General features: G+C 41.4%; 1 protein-coding gene across 14 annotated transcripts in view; it reads left to right on the top strand.

Moving 5' to 3' along the window:
• Positions 1 to 18,306, top strand: part of Gli3 (GLI family zinc finger 3) — a 261,013-nt gene that overhangs the window by 133,254 nt on the left and 109,453 nt on the right. For all 14 annotated transcript variants that reach the window (XM_020152773.2, XM_074065365.1, XM_074065372.1 and 11 more), the window contains one exon: positions 13,986 to 14,091. In XM_020152773.2, the coding sequence (XP_020008362.1) occupies positions 13,986 to 14,091 (106 nt within the window). The remainder of the gene's footprint in view (positions 1 to 13,985; positions 14,092 to 18,306) is intronic.

Here is an 18,306-nt window from a genome sequence, read left to right as displayed (position 1 = left end):
TTTCTTTACCTGGAGACCACCTTCCACCCTATACACCTCCATTCCCACTGCTCTGCCTGGACTTCTGAACCTTTACATCTCTTGCTCCCTATCTGAATGGGGACCCCAACCATTCTCCACATTGTCAAAGCAATATTTCTTAAAGGTGTGTCTGATCATCTTGGTCCCCTGTGGAAACCTCCCATCTAACTAGCATAGCCTATGCCACCCTCCTTGACCTGCACTCAATTTCTTCCACACCTTTCTAGAGAGGCAGCTCTCAAGAGTGTTCTCCAAGAGTGATGCATGAGCATCAACTGGAAACTTACTAGAAATGTAGATTTCCTGGCCTAACCTCAGGTCTACTGAGACAGAAACTCTGTGGTGGAGAGCAGCAATTTGCATTTTTATTTTTATGGTACGGGGGATCCAACCCAGGGGTCTGGAGCTTGCTAGGCTACACCCCTGCCCACAATTTGGATTTTAAGCAGATCTCCAAGTGAGGTGGAGGTGTGTGGAAGTCCTAACCTGCTTGTGGATCACTGTTCATGCTGTCTCCTCTGAGCAGGCCCTCTGACTGTGATGCCTTCTCCATTCTCCTCTTGTCCATCTTGTGGAGCAGCCTTTTCCACAAGGAGAGCAAGCCTCTCTGACCTTCTTTCCCCCCAAGTTTGCTTTTTTTTCTCCCAGAGCACCTTTGTTTGAACTGATGTGCTTTTTCTTGGTTCCAGTTTTCCTATCTGAAATCTTAAGATAGCTGAAGAGCCCAGGACAGTTGTTTACCAATGAAGCAGTGATTTGAAGAACAGCTCAAGAGAAGTTAGTAACACCAGAGACACCACTGTGATTCCTTTTCAAAACTTCTTGAAGCCCAAAGGTGACTGACCTTCTTGCCTCCTGACTATACTTCTTCAACGTTCTTCTCTGTTTTTCTCAACAGGATGATGCAGGACAACAGCCACTTTGGGGTGTTTTTCCACATTGATGAAGGGAAGCTACATCTTTTGCACTCAATCCCCAGTTTATTTGGGAATATGGTCCTTTCTTGATTTTTACCTCCTGAGGAACCCTGGCTTTGGAAAGGAAAATAATCCCGTTCAGGGGCATTCCCTCTTCTTAAGATTTCCCACCCCGATGTGTGTGTTTTTCTTTTGTAGATTTATTACATTAGCGTTTAATTACTCTTCATGACAGTATTAAATTTCAAGAGTGATTTATAGTTTTAATAGAGACTTGTATGATTTATTGCAGTTGGCATTTGAGGTTTACCAAATTCTTAATAGCCATGAGTAGTACTGGAATTGCTTAATCTGACCCTGGCCAGAACAACTGCAACATGGGTGAAACCCCAAATTCAAATATAATAGGAACAGCTGCACTGCCCACCCCAATTTTATTTGATATTACTGTCTATTATTATAACATGTGCATTTGTGTGGAGTGGTGGCACTGAGTATATGTGTGCTCTTAAAAAGGCAAGAGAGTGGAACCTACCTTTTTGAAAAATATGAATCCCAAGTAGTTTCCTGTGTCTTGAGCAGATAGGTGTTACCAGGCATCTGTTGGTTATATCAGGACTTGGCTTTGGTGGGTCCCTCCTATTCCTTAAATGCAGTGGTTTAGAGGAAGCTGTTGACAGGAATGGGACTCTGTGTCCATGTATAAAGGGGCTCCAAAGCCAGGGCAGTGCATTGAGTGTCCAGATAGACAGTCAGGGTGTCAGGCCTCAGTGGGCTGCTGATTCTGCTTCATTACAAAGCAGCTTGGACCCTAACCTTCCAGGATTTGTCCCCCAGTGTCATCCTCCCCCCAAAAAAACCCATCTTTGTTGAGAAAAGCTCTACCATTCCTGAGCTTGAATCCTGAGAACACACCCCAGGCTCAGTGCTCCTGCCTGTCTTTGTGTTGAACTTTCTGTTTTCCCAGGCACTGTGTGCAGCTGTTGCTAAACTGAATATGATTTCAATGAGCGCTCACTTCATTATTTCAGATGGGGGGTGCTTGGGGTGGGGCAGGGGGTGCTTCTCACTTTCCTGATTTCTCAGATGACTTTATTGACTTGCCCTGCTAGGAAAAAAAGGTGTGTTTTGGGGCTCTGTCTTCTTCTCTGGTGGTGTGGATAATCCTCTAGGGCCCTTGGTTGAAGGGCACATAATCTCTTCGGGGTTATCTGTTAATTACCAGTGAATGTGTGAAGTATTTGTAAAAAGGCTTTTGAAGTGAGCTCCACGCGCTGCTGCCCAGCTCCCGCATAGCCCTGCTTCCTGGGCAGAGGGTTTCCAGCCCAGCTCGGCTTCCCTCAAGTGCTGATGGTATTCTCTTGCTAAATTGTTTGCCTTTCTAATGAAGTGAACTGTTTGTTTGACTCTGGGTGGAAGGTATTTAACCAGGGACTAAAGTAAACCCTGGAGATATTCAAATAAGCCATGCATAGCTGCTTTGTGAAGGGAAGGGAAATAGTTTGCCCCCCTCACCTCCGGGAAGAGCCGTTAAGGAACTGTTTAAATAATAAACTGAGCTGAGCAAACGGATATTGCTGCAGCCCAGTTTGGGGCTTTTGTGCTAGCCTGGCTTGCAGGCCTGGGAATTCCTCTGCAGTGCTCCACAAGGGGAGGAGAGAGCCGCTCAATTCTTACAGTTAGTAATTGTGATTTATTTATGTGTAGAGAGACTTCTGCTTCATTCAGTCTTGATTAAAACAAGCCCAGTTAGCCCTCAGGATGGTGGGCGGAGGGCTGGTGACCTTGTCAGGAACTAGAACGGCAAACCCCACTTGAAGCATGAGTGTTATCCTAGAGTCCATGACCCTGTCCTGCTGGCCCAGCTGAGCTGGTCCTTGCTGCCTGGGAGAATTGTCTGAGATATTGGGATGACAGGACCTGGGCATGCAAGGCAAAAGTGGGGCCCTCATGGAGGTGGGGACACCCGTCCTGGTCAGGGCCTGGGGTGAGGGAGGAATGTGAATGTGAGTGGTGTGCTCCCATGGCAGTGTCTTTCAGCAGCATCTGTTTTCATTGCAGACAAAGTAAATCAGACGAGGCTGGGGTAGGAGCACTTGGGAGGGAAGAATTGCTCTCAGGACTGGGTAGAGTTTGGGAAGTCCAGGGCAAAAAAGAAATGTGGGGCCTACGTTCAAAAATTATGGAGAATTTCAAGGTGGACACAGGAAAGCATTAAGTCCAATTTGGGCTCCTCCAGTGTGAGCCCAACACTGGACAGGTCCTACACCTGGCAAGTCAGGTCATGCAGACATTAAACAGGTCTGGTCTCCAGCCAAGCCTTTTCACTTCCTACCCAAGTGACTTGTAATTCTTATCACCCCTGATCCCTGTTTTCTCATCTGGACAGTAGGGATGTGAATATCTACTGTATTGAGTTGTCCTGTTGTATAATCAAGAAAGTATCCAAAAAGCGTTTAACATCATCCTTAGCAGGAAAATCAGTGCACAATAAGTGATGTTGTTTACTCTATCCAGATTCATATCTGTATCCGTGGCTATAATACTTTTTTTTTTTTTCCTCTCCTTAAGTGGTTGAGCTGAGGACAGTTGTGGCTTCTTTGAAGCTCAGGAACCAGAGTTACATCCTAGCCTCTGAACTTACTCAGGCATCATGGTATGGAGAACACTTCTTGTGATGAGGGCTTGAGGACCAGGAAGCTGTGTGGCCTTAACCATCAGACTAGCTTCAAAGCTGAAGATACCCATGGAAAAGTGTTTACTGTTATGGGAACTTGGAAGTCAGTGTCAGGAAGAAGGACTTAGAAACCAATAACAACTCATTAAATGTGCATATTTAGGACTTACAAGCCCCCTTCCTACAAATTGCATGGTTCCTTGAACAACTTTGGGGATTAAATAGGACTGGGACTTATATTCCATGATTTTATGGGTGAAATGAATCTATATTATGAAGATAGTTGCTATTGTAATTTGTTTGTAAGGAAAGCTATAAAATATGGTTTAAGGTGGGAAGCATTTCCAGCTTCTGTGAACGTAAAGGAGAGCAGATGAATTGTTCTGTTGAGGGCCACAGCACACATCCCTCAGTGTAATGACTGTTGCATCTTTCCTCGATTTTGGAAAAGGAGAAACAGCAGAAAAGGATGGCTCTTCTGAGGATTCATACTGAAAGAGTGAGAAATTTTGTACAAATGTATAATGGCACCACGATGACCAGCAATTAGATCTGCTGTCTAATATCCACCATGAACCCTATGCTTTGTTCTAAATACATTGAGGATCTCATATTCTCATACCTTTAACCTTATTAACCCTTGGGTTTGAAAGATTGAGAAGTAGTCTTGCTCTTTAGAAATGTGTGTAGACTTCACTCTTTGACAAGTGGCAACTCACCAATGAAGTACAGGATGGGTCATTTTGTGTTCTCTATTACCAGGAGAGGGGTGCATCCTTGTGTTGAGGCTGTAGCCCCCAAGGCTATAGGTGTAGACCCAGGTGAACCAGGTGGAGATACAGATTCATGAAGTAGACCAAATTCTCTGTTCTCAGGTGCCCATGGGACAAGTTTAGACACCTATGAAATATGGTTTGTACAGAATGAGTCTTATGTAGCTGGTATAGAAACTAGGATCACTTTGAGAAAGTGAGGAGAGGACCCAAAATGTCACATAATAAACCTAGTGGAATCTGAGCCTGTTTATATGAAGTGAGCAGCTGAAGGTCCTGATGGAGGGCCTGGGGAAGAGCTGGTCATGGAGGTTACTGCCTGAGACATAGAAGGGAAGCATTTGGAGGACTTGAGGCCCCAAGAAACACAGGCATTGGACAGCCAAAAACTTCTGCTCCCTGAGCTCAGTTCTAGAAGCATTAGCCTTCTAATAAGGAGAGTCCCCAACAGTGCCTACCTGAATAGATGAGATTTGATGGCACCCCAAATCTAATTATTTTTCCCAGTCCTAAAGCAGAACACTGGCCATTTGAATTTCTCTTGGATTTCCTGAGCATTTTAGTTTCCCCAGAAACAGGGAAAGAGTGGGAAATGAGCAGTCTGTCCTCAGTGATCATAATGGGCTTGGGGGCCCAATGTTAGGTGCCTCTTAGATGTCCGAGGATGTTACCATGGGTGTGAGTACACTAAGAGGTGGCAGGTTAGAAATAATTTGCAATTTATTTAGCCTTCTAAGTGGAATTAAGGTAGGAATCAAGATGGGAAGCCAGGTGAGATAGTGATGAAGGGTAGCCAAGGAGAGTGAGTGGAAGTCACAAATGTGAACTCTCGGTATGCAACTTGGGGTAGTTATAAACCAGCCTGGAGGCAGCTGTGGACTTTGTATCTGCACATTTTGGGGCAACTGCCAGCTGGATGTTGGGCTTGAAAAGATGCTCTTAAGCAGAAAGACATTTTGGAATCCCTCAGGTGATCATTTGATAGGTGCTTACATAGCCAATGTCTTTGAGGCTGTGGAGAATGTGTGAATAGTGGCTAATAAGAGGATTGCAAGGAGGAGAAATGTGAGACATATAGAGTGTTTCCCTATGGCAGTCTCATGAGCTGAGCAGTGTGGAGGGAATTTCCTTCCCCTAAGCAGTGGGGGATTCTCTCCCTTCTCCCTCATTTCCCTGCTCACCCTTGCAATGGGACCACTTACGTGCTTTATTATTTTACAGTCATGCTGAAAGAAGCACTTAAAATAGTCTTTGCTTAAAAGCTTTGTGTGTTCCTTATACACAATGATACTTCAGAGACAGTGAGAGTTCAGAGTTTAAGGGACAAGAAAGTGGAGCCTTTTAATACTCCCAGTGTGCAATAAACATGCTGGAATTTCAATGGATTCCAAAGGCGTAACAATAATAGCATTAAGAACAGGCTAGGGCCTTTGATGTTATTGACAAAAAAGGGGGAGGTGGGGGCAGAGGGTGTCCTGTCATTTCTGTCAGGAGCCTTTAAACTTTTGACCTCCAACCCTTTGTGTCAAAGAGCTTTTTCAAAATGGGCATTAGCACCCTCCTCAAGTGTCCTGAATGCACTGGAGCATCAATATTTCCTTGATGGGAAAGGACTTTGGGACTCTTGGAAAGGTTCCAGTGTGTGGGTGTTCTTGCTGAGTGCCAGCCATTGTCTTCCTTGTCATAGGGCTGGGATGGTGGTGAGGTGCCCACAGAAGTTACACACTGCCCAGCAGGCAGCCCATGGACTGCAAAGGTGAACTTCGAGCCCTAGGATTTGGCTCACTGTGTGCCTGCCTCAGCTCAGCATTGGCCCTGTTCATTCTAGGAGCACAGGAAGTGTGTCAAATTCTGCAGTGGGTTCCAGAAGGACGAGAGGCTGCGTCTGTGAATGGAAGAGTCCTGCAATGCCCCATTGGAGCTGGCCTGGGCTACCACTGCCATTGCATGGCCTCAGTTTCCTTTCTTGTCGTTAACTCCTCTTCTTCACCTATTCTGTAATAAACATTCATTGTGTTCCTACTGAGAACACAAGGATAAGTGAGCTGTTTCGATAGTCAGGGAGGGAAGCAATTAGTGCTGATCTGGCAGGGTACACCAGGCGGGACTTGTTAGCACAGTGCTTGGCAGGATAATGGGACAAGGTAAGTGTGACAGGGTATTCTTATCCCCTCAGCTGTGCATGTGTCTGTTCACAGTTCACTCTTCAGCAAAGGAGCACGTGTGTGAGAGAATGCTCCAGTACACCTGCAGGGCCGAGGGTTTAGTGAGGGAGGGAGGGGCAAGGACAGGGTGCAGGTGCACATGGAGGTTCACAGGTGTCTCTAGTAGTGCTAGCTAACCTGAATTACAAAGAAGAGAGGAAGGAGCACACAGTCCCATGGGTCCTTCAGATTGTCTCGATTGTTACTATTACTATAAATGGGTCAATCCTTGGCAGACCTTTAGTTGTTGATTGACAGGAACCACAAATTGGATGGATGGTGGAGATTCAAGAAAGGAGAGTCAATAAGCTACGTTCCAAAAGCTTCTTGTTTAAGTTGGAGCAAAAGGAATATATGTGCCATTGATTTCTTACTGTTACAAAGTTGGTAATCAGCACAGATGCAGGTTTTCCATTGGCTTCCCAGTGCTTCAGGAAGTGGTATTTGATGGGCGACTCCCTTTGACTGGTGGTGTCATTCTCTTCTGTGGAATGGGGAAAGCAAAGGTAAACCGCTGGTGCTCCAAATCTCATCCCAGTCCTTCTCCAAGCAGGCCTGGATGTGTGCTGCCTAAGAGCTCCTCAGCATTCCCCCTTCAGAAACAGGACTGACAGAGAACTTGGGGCACTACAACAGTGCCTGATTTTCTGTCCCCTGATGGGGATTACATTTGGAATGACACTTCCAGTGTATTCTAGTATTAGAATAAAAAGAGCATCCAACTTGCATCCTGAGGCCTGGTTTTATGGGATTTAGGATAGATCATTTAATGCATCTAAACAGAAAGTAGACTTCCCTCCTTAGTTCTCTGGATTTTCTTGATATTAGGAAATAAAGAGAAGCAAGGTGTAAGGGAATAATTGTAAAGCATTAGAAATGTTGATTTTAAGATTATCAGGGAGACTCCATGAGAAAACATATGTAAGCATTATCAAATACCAAGTGCTAAGTTACTTTGCTTTTATGCTTCAATATTTGCTTCTGCTAATTTTGCAGTGCTGTTTGAGTCCTCTTTTTAGTGACTTATTTTGGATAGCACACAGTTTGTACCTTGCCTTTGCTTGGTGTTTTGCTAACTGAGCTGGGCAACTTCTGAGTGCCTTCTGCACTTAAGTCTGGGATTCCAGACATTTTTCCTGGAAGCATTACATCCTCTACTCTCATTTCATAAGCATTAAGAATCCTAAAATATGTTTTTGCAGTTATGGATTTGATTTGTGAATCCTGCTGTACAAAAAAAATGTTGTTATTGATAAAAGAATTTGTCACTAGTAGCCAATTTCCATCTTTAACTTCTAAGCTTATTTATTGTCAACAAAAGTACACCATTAGCCATTTCAAAGTACATGGATTTGCCACTTTTCAGTGTCCCGATTCTTCTTATGTTTTCATGTGGTTTACTTGGGAGAGTTCTGAAGTTTAGATATAGTACCTGTGAACTTTGTCTTGTTTCTCTTTGCTGCCTTTCCCTCTGGTTAGTTTTTCTTTCTTATCTTGGCAGGAAAGCTGTAGGCAGCAGAAGAATGTAGAATCATACATGTATGGAGGATCATAGGCAAGACCCACTCAAGAAACTCTGGATGGGAGAATTTCATTGGCCGGCCCATAGGGAGCTGTGACTTTGTTTCTGCTATTGGACATCCAGTAGATCTTTAGATGAGAAACATGCAGATTTGTTGACAAAAGGAGCTATAAGGTTCCAGACATGGGAGAAATCATTTGTTTGTTCACTGCCCAGGACACATTTGAGGCAGTAAAAACAGATTTCTTCTTTCTTAATTCCCTTGCAGAAACCCATTTATGTTTGTGAAGGAACATAGTATGAATTGGAGTGTTATAGAAAGAATGCATTGTGCTGTGTGCAGTGTTATAGCAGTGGAGAATATTTAGGTCTAAAGTATTAAGTTAATTAATTTCATATGCTTGCACAGAAGAAATGGTGGAAAGTATGTTACTTGAGTGATGAGAGAACTCCCATGTGAATTTGTGCATGAGGAGTCAGGACTGTCAGTTGCCGGAAGTAAAAACTTATTAGGTTTTAAAATTAGCACAGTTTTTGTTGCTAATTAGCTTTCTTTGTAAATTTGTATATGTTTTTTATTAATTTGTAAGATAAATTAAACTTGCAAGCATTAAGCAATCATTGGCATGGTTTGCTAGATTTATGGTCAATTTTTCATCCATTCTCATTCTTATCTTAGCATTTATGTATTCCTTATAGGTTTTGCTAAAATAGGATGTCTCTTTATCAATTATTAGTGTGAACACTTTTCCTATAAAGATATTTCTAAGTCATGCAGGTTGGCATATAAGGTATGTTGCATGCATACTGTTATCACTCAAGAAATAGATATCCATACAGAAAAAAAATGATAAGTGTTTTTTACAAAATCTGAAAATTGCTTCATGATGGTACTCTAGCATAGGTTACATCAGACTTTTTCCATAAAGGGCCAGATAGTGAACATGGGTGTTGTAGACCTTGTGTTATGTCTTGCCTCATCAGTTGTACTATTGTTTGGCAAATACAGCCATAGGTAGTACACAACAAAATAGCAAGGCAGTATTCTAATAAAACTTTATTTACAAAAAACAAAAACAACAACAGGACCATCTGGAATGGTTTTCAGATCTCCTCTATAGCATATACTCTCCAAGTTAAAGCTCCTGCTATGGTATAAAGTGATAAAATAGCACTTTTTTGTGGCATTGGGGTTTGAACTCAGGGCTTTACACTTGTAGGCAAGCATCACTTAAGCCATGTCCCCAGCACTTTTTGTTTTTATTTTATTTATCAGGTAGGATCTTGCTTTTGCTTAGAGGCCTTGGACCATGATCCTCTGCCCTCTGCCCAGTTTATTTTTTGAGATTTGAGGTCTTGCTAACGTTTTTTTGTCCAGTCTGACTTCGAAATATCATCCTCCCATCTCTGCCCTCCAGTAGATTTTTTTTTAAATTTTTTAAGTGCAGGACATCACAATTTCTAGAGTATGCTAGAACCACAGTTTCTTAAAACTTGCATCATATCATGGAGGGTCATATAAACAAGATGCTCCATGCCTATGCCTCTGGAGAACTTTTCAGTTCCAAATGATATGCATATAAGACCAGAAAGAAAATCCCTGATGCTCCATTGGGTATTCCATGGGATGACGCTGTGGGGATACAGAGCAAGGGCAAAGCTGTTGCCATGAGTGGGACTCCTCATGTTCCACTCACAGTAAACTGTTGAGCCACGGACTATCTTGCCCAAAGCTTGTTGCTCTAGACCATGATGGTCAAGTATTTCCTGGCATCAGCTCTTTTCTGGCACCATGTTGTCATAGGTGGGAATACTAAGTGTGTTTGAATTAGTGAATCCATTTGGGTGTTGGAGTCAGCCTGAGTAGCAATGTCCCCCTTAGGTACCGGGCCCTGGAAAAGGTCTTTCAGGTTCTACGTGCTGATTGGACATGCCTCAAGTTGGGCAGAGATAGTGATGAGGCCTGGGCTGCTTTTCTACCATCTTTCAGAGTGGGTTTCTTGACATTGGAGTTTTTCTCCCTCTCCTCCCCCCTCTCCAATTTGAAACTTCACCTGAGACCTCATATGAAAGAAAATGAAGAAAATGGAGGATTATTTTGATTTTGGCATAGTTGTACACAGGAACCTGTACATGAGGTTAGCAGTATTTCTACTGATGGCGGGTGATTGAGTGAGTTTGAAAGGGCTGTCCATTCTTGTGAATGGAGCTGATCTAACCACAGGAAAATAATATCTAGCCCTGGTCTAGAATAAATCTTAAGACCAGTATACAGACCATGTCCATTCCTGAGTCAGCCTGGAGGCCATCTGTACCCACAGTTTTCTCCTGTTTCCAGGCACTGTCGGGGCCACTCAAGCATCACTTGGTGAATTACTCCTTCAGGGCACTAACTGAGACAACTTTGACTTCTCTTTTTCAATCTACAGTTTTTGTATGTAAATTTCAAACCTTAAAAGACACTTTCCCAGGATGTCATCCAAGAGATCCTATAGTCCGAGGATACTAAAACTATTTCCTGGGAGTAGGATGCAACTGAAGATACATCTCCAAGTGTCTTTCTTGGTTATTCTCTGGCTACAAGTTTTATGATCAACCCAGGCTGTTGTGAAGAGACCTAAAAATCAATGCCTCTCGTTCCTAATGAGACCCTTAATATTTAGCACAATGACAGCCAGTGCGACACTGAATACTGACAACTCTACCCAGCACAAATATTTTTGCTATGCATTTCGATTTAAACATGTGTCAAGCCAATTACATATTTACAGGGTTTCAAGACAATTGCCACTCAAGGCTCAGACACTATGCACTCTCTTCAAATCTGTGTTTAGTATGAGAGGACTCTGTACAAGAGGTTTGCAAGCAAACCTCTTGCTTGCAAGTCTGTAATAAATCATCTTTGCAACTATACGCATGTACAGTCCACTGCTTACCACTGCTCCACAGACCCACCCCCACCTGGTAGAATTTTAATTCCCTCGGTAAAATTGATTCCCCCGGTTCTGCACATTATTCTCCCTGTCTTCCATTTAGCACGTTAGTTTGCTGACAGTAGAGTACACAGCACTTAGCAGCTGGTTTGTGGAACCATCAGTCAGGAAATTGCATGATAAATAGGAGGTAGCCAGGTTTAGTGGCACTTCCTTCTGCTTCAGCAATTTTTGCCTGACTTTGGAGAAGTCATCATGCGGTGTTTTGTCAAGGGCCAGGGCAGGAGATGGCGGTGACGCGGTAACTTATTACACATACACTTGAGTTATGATATGACACAGCTGCACTGCTCATGTGTAAATAATAAACCGCCATGTGGATAGTTATGGTGACTGCTGGCCACAGGGGCCTCTTCTTGTCATGTGAGTTTCCATGGACAGCTTTTGGGGACTGTGACAGAATATGCTGTTGATCCGCATAGGAACGACAAAGCAAGCTGCGAGGCAAGCACCCAGTGTTTGAGGAGTCAGAACATCTTTTGAGAAATGTGTTAGGATTCCTGTCATGTGATGCCATATGTGTTAAAGGACATGGTCTTCCTGATTTTTATTCTTCTTTTATCTCATGAAGCTATGAAGTGGCTTACGAGGTGTGATTTCCGCTAATAACCACACAAGCTACAGTTGTTCACACAGACTTCAACAGTCCAGGAAAAGTTATTTTAAATTTCATCAAGAGGGAAACAAAGAAACTATGAAGCAAACTAGAACTGGATGTCTTTTTTGGTCATATCAGACCACATCCATTAATTTTCTGTTCTTTCTTTAAACCTAATACCAGAATTTTGAATTTGTAAATTTCCTTGGGACATCAATAAATGCTCTGTATGAACAGTGTTACAAAGTTGTGCCACGCACACTCAGTCAGAATTAACTTTTCAACTCACAAAATGCTGTAGACTGAGCACTTGAGAAGTAGGTATTAATGCCACAGTAACTGTGTTTTATATTTTCCTCACAAACGTTGTTGGCTGTGCTTGGTCATTTTCTTTCATTCTGAAAGGAGAGGGGGGAAAATGAGTGACTAACTGAAAAGAATAATTTCTTGAAAAGACAGCAAAGTCTATTCAATGTCAGTGATAGTGCTGTAGGGTTTCCTGGGGGAAGAGGTTTTTGTACTGCTGGGGTATTCTCCTTTGGTTTTATAGGATTAACTAGCTGGTCTCCTTCCCTGGGCTCATAGTCACTCCAACTTCATTATAAAATACTTGTATAAAAGATAATGGCTGTTATTTCCCAGATATAGGAGTTATATATTAATGTGGAGTAAATTTACAGTTTAGTCTTGTGTGTGTGAACTATGGATTTGTACTTTGTCATAATTCTTAGTTGCAGCCATATAGAGAAAATCAGATACACTGAACAACCACTTATCTGGTGGAGAGAATTGCGTTATGAAGATGATAGCCAAGAGCCAACAAACAAGGAAGTAAAAGTCTGTATCACCGTATGTCAAACTCTTGAGTTTATTTCTCTGACTTTCAAGAACTGATGTAGGACTTTTTGTGAGGAGCAAATCAACTATTAATACTTATTACAACAGACATGACTCTCACATCCATAAGTACTAATTTCTGAACTTAAAAATATAATTGGTTTTTCATATGGATTTTATGAAATGTGTAAAGTGTGATAAATGATGAGGTACTTAGGGTATTCATCACCTGTTGAATTTTTCAGTGGTGTTATATGTCATGATACCACAGTGACAATGGTTTAATAATTCCAGAAAGATTTTTTTTTTCTACTTCTGTACTACTCAATCCCTGCTCACCTGATTTTACAACAAGCACAAAATTCATTGAGGAAGAATAAGTGGCATTGTTCATACCACAGCCCTCTTGGATTTTCTTGGTCCTGGATCTGGTAAATACCGGTAGAGTCAGCCTCCCCCACCCCCAGGGGACCGAACAGCTTCTATCAATGCCCTGCTCAAAGGGTTTCACTCCTACTTTATTTTTTCTTCATTACTACAGTCTTAGATTGTCAAGGGAAAGAAGCAGGGGCAAAGCTCAAAACAAGGGAAATATGTGTGGTCCTTAAAAAAAGAAAAAAGGGTCTATTATGCTTATAATGCTAAAAGATATTTGTTGAAGAAAAACTAGAAAATAGATGGATATATGGGGAAGAAAATCCTAGTCACCTGAACTCAGCAGACACGTGTAATGTCATCTACAGCCTTCTCAAGGGGCGCTGTCCACATCCTGCCCTGTGTGCGATTAGCAGTCTCTGGGACCTCCACAGCCTGGTTCTATGCCACCTTCCAGTGGTCACGCGGAACCTCTTCACAGGGCCTCCCTTGAACTTGCCTTTGAGCCTGCTACCCTCAGCACTAAGGCAAACTATTCAGACTTTCGGAACTGTCTGGGTGCCATTCTAAATAAGAAAATAAATCAAATAAAGGCATGTTATGTGTGTGTATATATGCAAGTAGATTCTAGCAGAAGCTTTGGAAAGAACAGCCTTGACAATCATCATCAAGGCAGTGGGAGACTTGAAAGTAATATTTAGATTACCAAAAAAAAAAGCATTTGTCTAAAGTTTACTTGACAATGTAATTTTCCTCTTGGTTTTGTGGCTTCCATCTGCCTTCCCTCTGGGCAGACTTTCTTCTGGGTAGGGAGTTATGCTGCTTCTCTTGCTCCTGCTTTCCTGTCTGGGCTTTAGATGCACTACAGGCTCAGCTTTCTCCATAGCAGGTGCATATATTTGCCCATTCACACTTCTGCGGTGCCTCAGTAAGTCTCACCATTAATTTTCAAGAGTTGGAGAATATTCATTAAAAGAGGTGAAGGCAGTATAGCAGTGTTGCTTCATGAGTTGGGATGCTGTTTCAAAATGTTCATTTTACATAGGATGAGTCTTCTTTCTTTTTCAGACCCTCCTCATCTTTTTCCTGCCTTCCATCCTCCTGTACCAATTGATGCCAGACATCATGAGGGGCGTTACCATTACGATCCGTCTCCTATTCCTCCGTTGCATGTGTAAGTATTAAAACTTCACCCATTATTGAAATGGTACAAGATACCGGTGTTGGTGGTCTCAGGACTTTTGTTAGTGGCGTGTCTGCTGGGCTTTGAAGATGTGATAGAAGTGTAAGATTTACTTTTGAAATACAGCAAGCCTGTCTGTTCCTGGATTCACTGAAGCACATCCCTGCTGCTTCCTGAGGAATACTTGTCACACGAAGTAGCTGGCAAGTATTTCCTATATATTTTGCTGATGTGTGTTCTGTGGACTGTAAATACAAAATTAAAGAGTTAAATCTTCATGGATGGTTACTACTTAGAATATGTATTTGGTTGAGATTAGTTTGAAGTTTTTGATGCTAAAATTTTTTTGTTACATGAAAGTCCTGTCCTGGGGATCACAATGGATCGTAATGAAATTTTTATGGTACGTTTTCATAGTCCCTGTGGTATGTACACTAACAGTCACTTGATTGATGGGACTGTCATTCAAGCAAAATGGCAAATGTGATCGAGCACATGGTTTGCACAAAGATAAAAGGGAAGAATGGTGGTGCTACCATGTATTAGAAAAGGGAAAAAGAAAACCTGTGGAAATAAGTATCATCTTTCTTGGTTTAGAGGTAAAAAGAATAGTAGATTTACACGCTGAAACAGAATTCTTTTGCAGTACTCTGCAGAAAACTGTCATATACTCTAACACTAGAAACCACTCCGCGGGAGGGGCTGTCCCTTGCTAATGGCCTTGATATACACATTTAGTCATTTATAATAATCACCTTTCATTCTGAGACGGTAAAGTTAAGAAAGCACAAATAGTACTTTGAAGAATAATGCTGGTTATTTAGATTGTGGATTGCATCTCCATGGCTATTAGTTACAGCTGTGTAATTACACATTATGCCAAAGAAAAATGAAGTTGTTTTAAAACAAGTCCTCCTCTGTGAACAGAATTAATTGATATTAACAGTCCTAACTACATGCGCAAGTCCACATATAATATTTTACCAACAGTTTTTTTGGATCCATCTCCCATTACTGAATTGTAATTTCAGTGCAGATTTGCCTGGAGGTAAGTAATGAATCTGGGTTGCAGACTTCTATAAGCATTAAAGGAGAAGTGAGTATTTATAGAGAGAGAATGCAGAAACTTCTGACTTACTCTTCGACTTCTCACTGGAACACAAGTAAGTATTTACAGAATTCTGATGCCTGCTAAAAATACACTCACATAAAACCAAGGGACCAATTTAAGATCTTCTATACAAAGGGAAGGAAATTCCAAATTCATTCTGAAACACAAGATGTAATTCACCCTGTTATACAGAGCTTTTATGGTACAGATGGGACCACATGGATCTCAGATGAGGATTTGTCCCATGGTACAGATCACGCAAGACCTTGGAGACAAGGATGGCTAATTCCTCCCAGACCTGAGTCTCTGTGATGATGTAATTTAAATCAGATTTTCTATGGAATTTGGGAGTGCTTCACTCTTTCAAAATTCGTGTTCTAGAGAAAATTTTAAAACTGAGTTTAAATAATAGACTGAACTACTTCCTTAGGTTCATTATAGTTTGCCTCATAATTATATTCAAATATGAATTTATCAATAAAAATCCCATATCTTGGTTCTTTGGCAGAATAGAACAGCTTCTACTGTGTGTTCTGGGCCCTGCTTATTATCATACATTGGCTCAGAGTGAGAACTACACAGGATAAGGCAGGTCAGCTCTGGGGAATGCTGGGATTCGAGCAGGGAGTTACATTTCAGGTATGACTTTGAGCTGGGATTTCTGTGCATTTAGTACTTTCTACCTTTTCTGCCAAGCTTTAAGATACTTTATCAGTGCCTAACTAAATTATTCTCTAGCAGCCTACATGTGTAATTATCAAAGATTTGTAATGTAGGGCTGATAGGTAATTCTGATCCTAAACAGATAAAGAAGTCCTGGAGGGTTCTGAGAGAGAATATCATCGCTGCAGGCATGGTGCATGGGGAGCTTGTGGGTCTGTGACTTCCTTGGACTGCTCAACTTTGACTCATCCAGCAGGTCAATGGGTGAATACTGATCTTATAAAGCGGGCTCTAAGAAGTTATGGCATGTCACACCCTGTTCATAGCATGACATTCTGTCAGCATTGGCCTCAAGGGCCTACCATTTCTATACGGCAAGTTCCTGCTTATTAATCCTCAAAGCCTGACCCCAGTGTCATGTCACTGGCTATCCCAGAGGCTGTTCCTATAGCACCTTGGTATACTTTCATTGTAGTGACTTTTCTCTTGCCTGGTAATTTATCATTAGAGGTCACTGCTCCTTGTTAGGTTGTGAACAAGGCTCAGTACTTGTAAAAGATGCTCAGTGGGCAATCATGCTGGTGCACTCTCTGAGATGGTGACTGAACTTGAATTCCTCTTTTTGCTTTGCCATTCGCTTACATTGTGAGCTCTGGCAACTTATTTTGATGTGCTGGTGTCATTACATGCAAATGAAGCTATCTGCCTTAGCCAATTCTTCAAATTATAAGAAGAATTCAAAGACACATGCAGCTCTAAGCAAATATTGAGGGTTGGCACGTGAGATAGTTGGTGGCATGGAGTATGCTGGGCATTTCTTCCTGACCTGGTGCAACAATGAGGCCTGGGGCTGCTCATGCACCTCTGACTGTGATGCACACATGCCTGTGATCATCTTGGAAGTGGAGGGAAATGTTGGCTAAGCTGACTCAGTTTACAGAAACCTTCAAATTATTTCATCCAAAAACTTGAATCCCAAAATGCTTACTATCTGATTGTCTTATAGAAAATGAGATAATGTAAGTATGATAAGCTTTTAAAGTATTTTTAATTATAAGAAGGCAAAATTTGGGGATATTCTCATTTATACACACAATTATTCTTCTGATGCCAACTTTAAAAAATAAATTATAAGTCTCTGAGAAGCAAGGATTTGTGTTGATGGAAATGCTGACAGAAGTCTGTTTAGGAAGACGGCAGGCACTGCGATAATTATGCTATCATATCCCATCGTTAAAGATCCTATTGAAAGAGGTTTATAAATTGCTCCTCTTTCTAGATAAACCACCCTATATTAAGGCATCAGTGATATGGTGCAGAATTAAATTAAAATCTCATAAAATGAAATATGTTCTGTATTAGCTGTTTGACACTTAATTTGCCTCTCAATGAGTAGAGGAAATCACAAATTAACCTGCCTTTGTTTTTCCAACCATGGCTTATTAGGTGTTAGAACAACTGCAATTACAGCCTAATAATAACCAAGAAGCCTTATAAATATGTACGGAAATACGTCAGCTTATGTTAAAAGAACCCAGTTTGTTAAATGGAATGCCTTGCGCTTACCCTACTTCCTCTTACTATGTTATCCACAACTCATAGTTAGGCAGTGTAGGTAGACTATTGAAACTTTAATTGATTCAAATTACTGGAAATAATATTAGGATTTATTAGTAGTTCCTCTAAATCATGAATTTTGATACAGAAAGTATAAGGAGGGAGTGGAATGTAGGTATTATCTCTCTCTCCCTGGGATATCATGTAAAACTTGACTTATAAAATGCATGATTCCTACATTGTGTTTATGAACTCAAGTATTTCCTTCCTCCCTCCTCCCCTTCCCTCCTTTCCTCACTCCCTTTCTCCCTCCCTTTCTTCCCTTTGTGGTGCTGAGTTTGAACAAGTAGGTTTTTAAATGTTGAGTATAGGAAATATTCTTTTATCTTCTGAGTTAGTCTCCAGTGAATTTGCCATGGACTTGGACTTATTTCCAAGACAATTGGAGTGTCTGTCTGTCTCTCTCAGATCAGCTGTTATGACCACAGATTCTATATAAGACATAGAGCAAAAAGTACAATGTTTGAGAAAAATATCAAAGTACACTTTATTATATTACTAGGTGGGGTTATTTGGAGCATTAACGATGAAACCTGAACATAGCCACACATAGCTGAGGTGGTAATTTCATGTCTTTATTTTTACTTGACCCTTTTTGTGTTTCCTGCCTTGCTTTATTTGCAGCACAGCTGTATGTTTGCAAAACCTGGGGATGCACTGTTATAATCTATGGGAATTAATGATGTCCTCTTGACTAAAAATTACTACTGGTATTTAAATTTTTCCATTTGAAAATATGAATAATGATTCTATTACATCTTCCTATCCCAGAATACACTAGTATTCTTAAGTGACTACTTGGCATAGTATAAAGA

This window comes from Castor canadensis, chromosome 2 (genome assembly GCF_047511655.1).
Source record: "Castor canadensis chromosome 2, mCasCan1.hap1v2, whole genome shotgun sequence".
NCBI lineage: Eukaryota > Metazoa > Chordata > Mammalia > Rodentia > Castoridae > Castor > Castor canadensis.
Note: the sequence above shows the minus strand (reverse complement) of the source record. Positions and strands in the feature narration are given on the sequence as shown.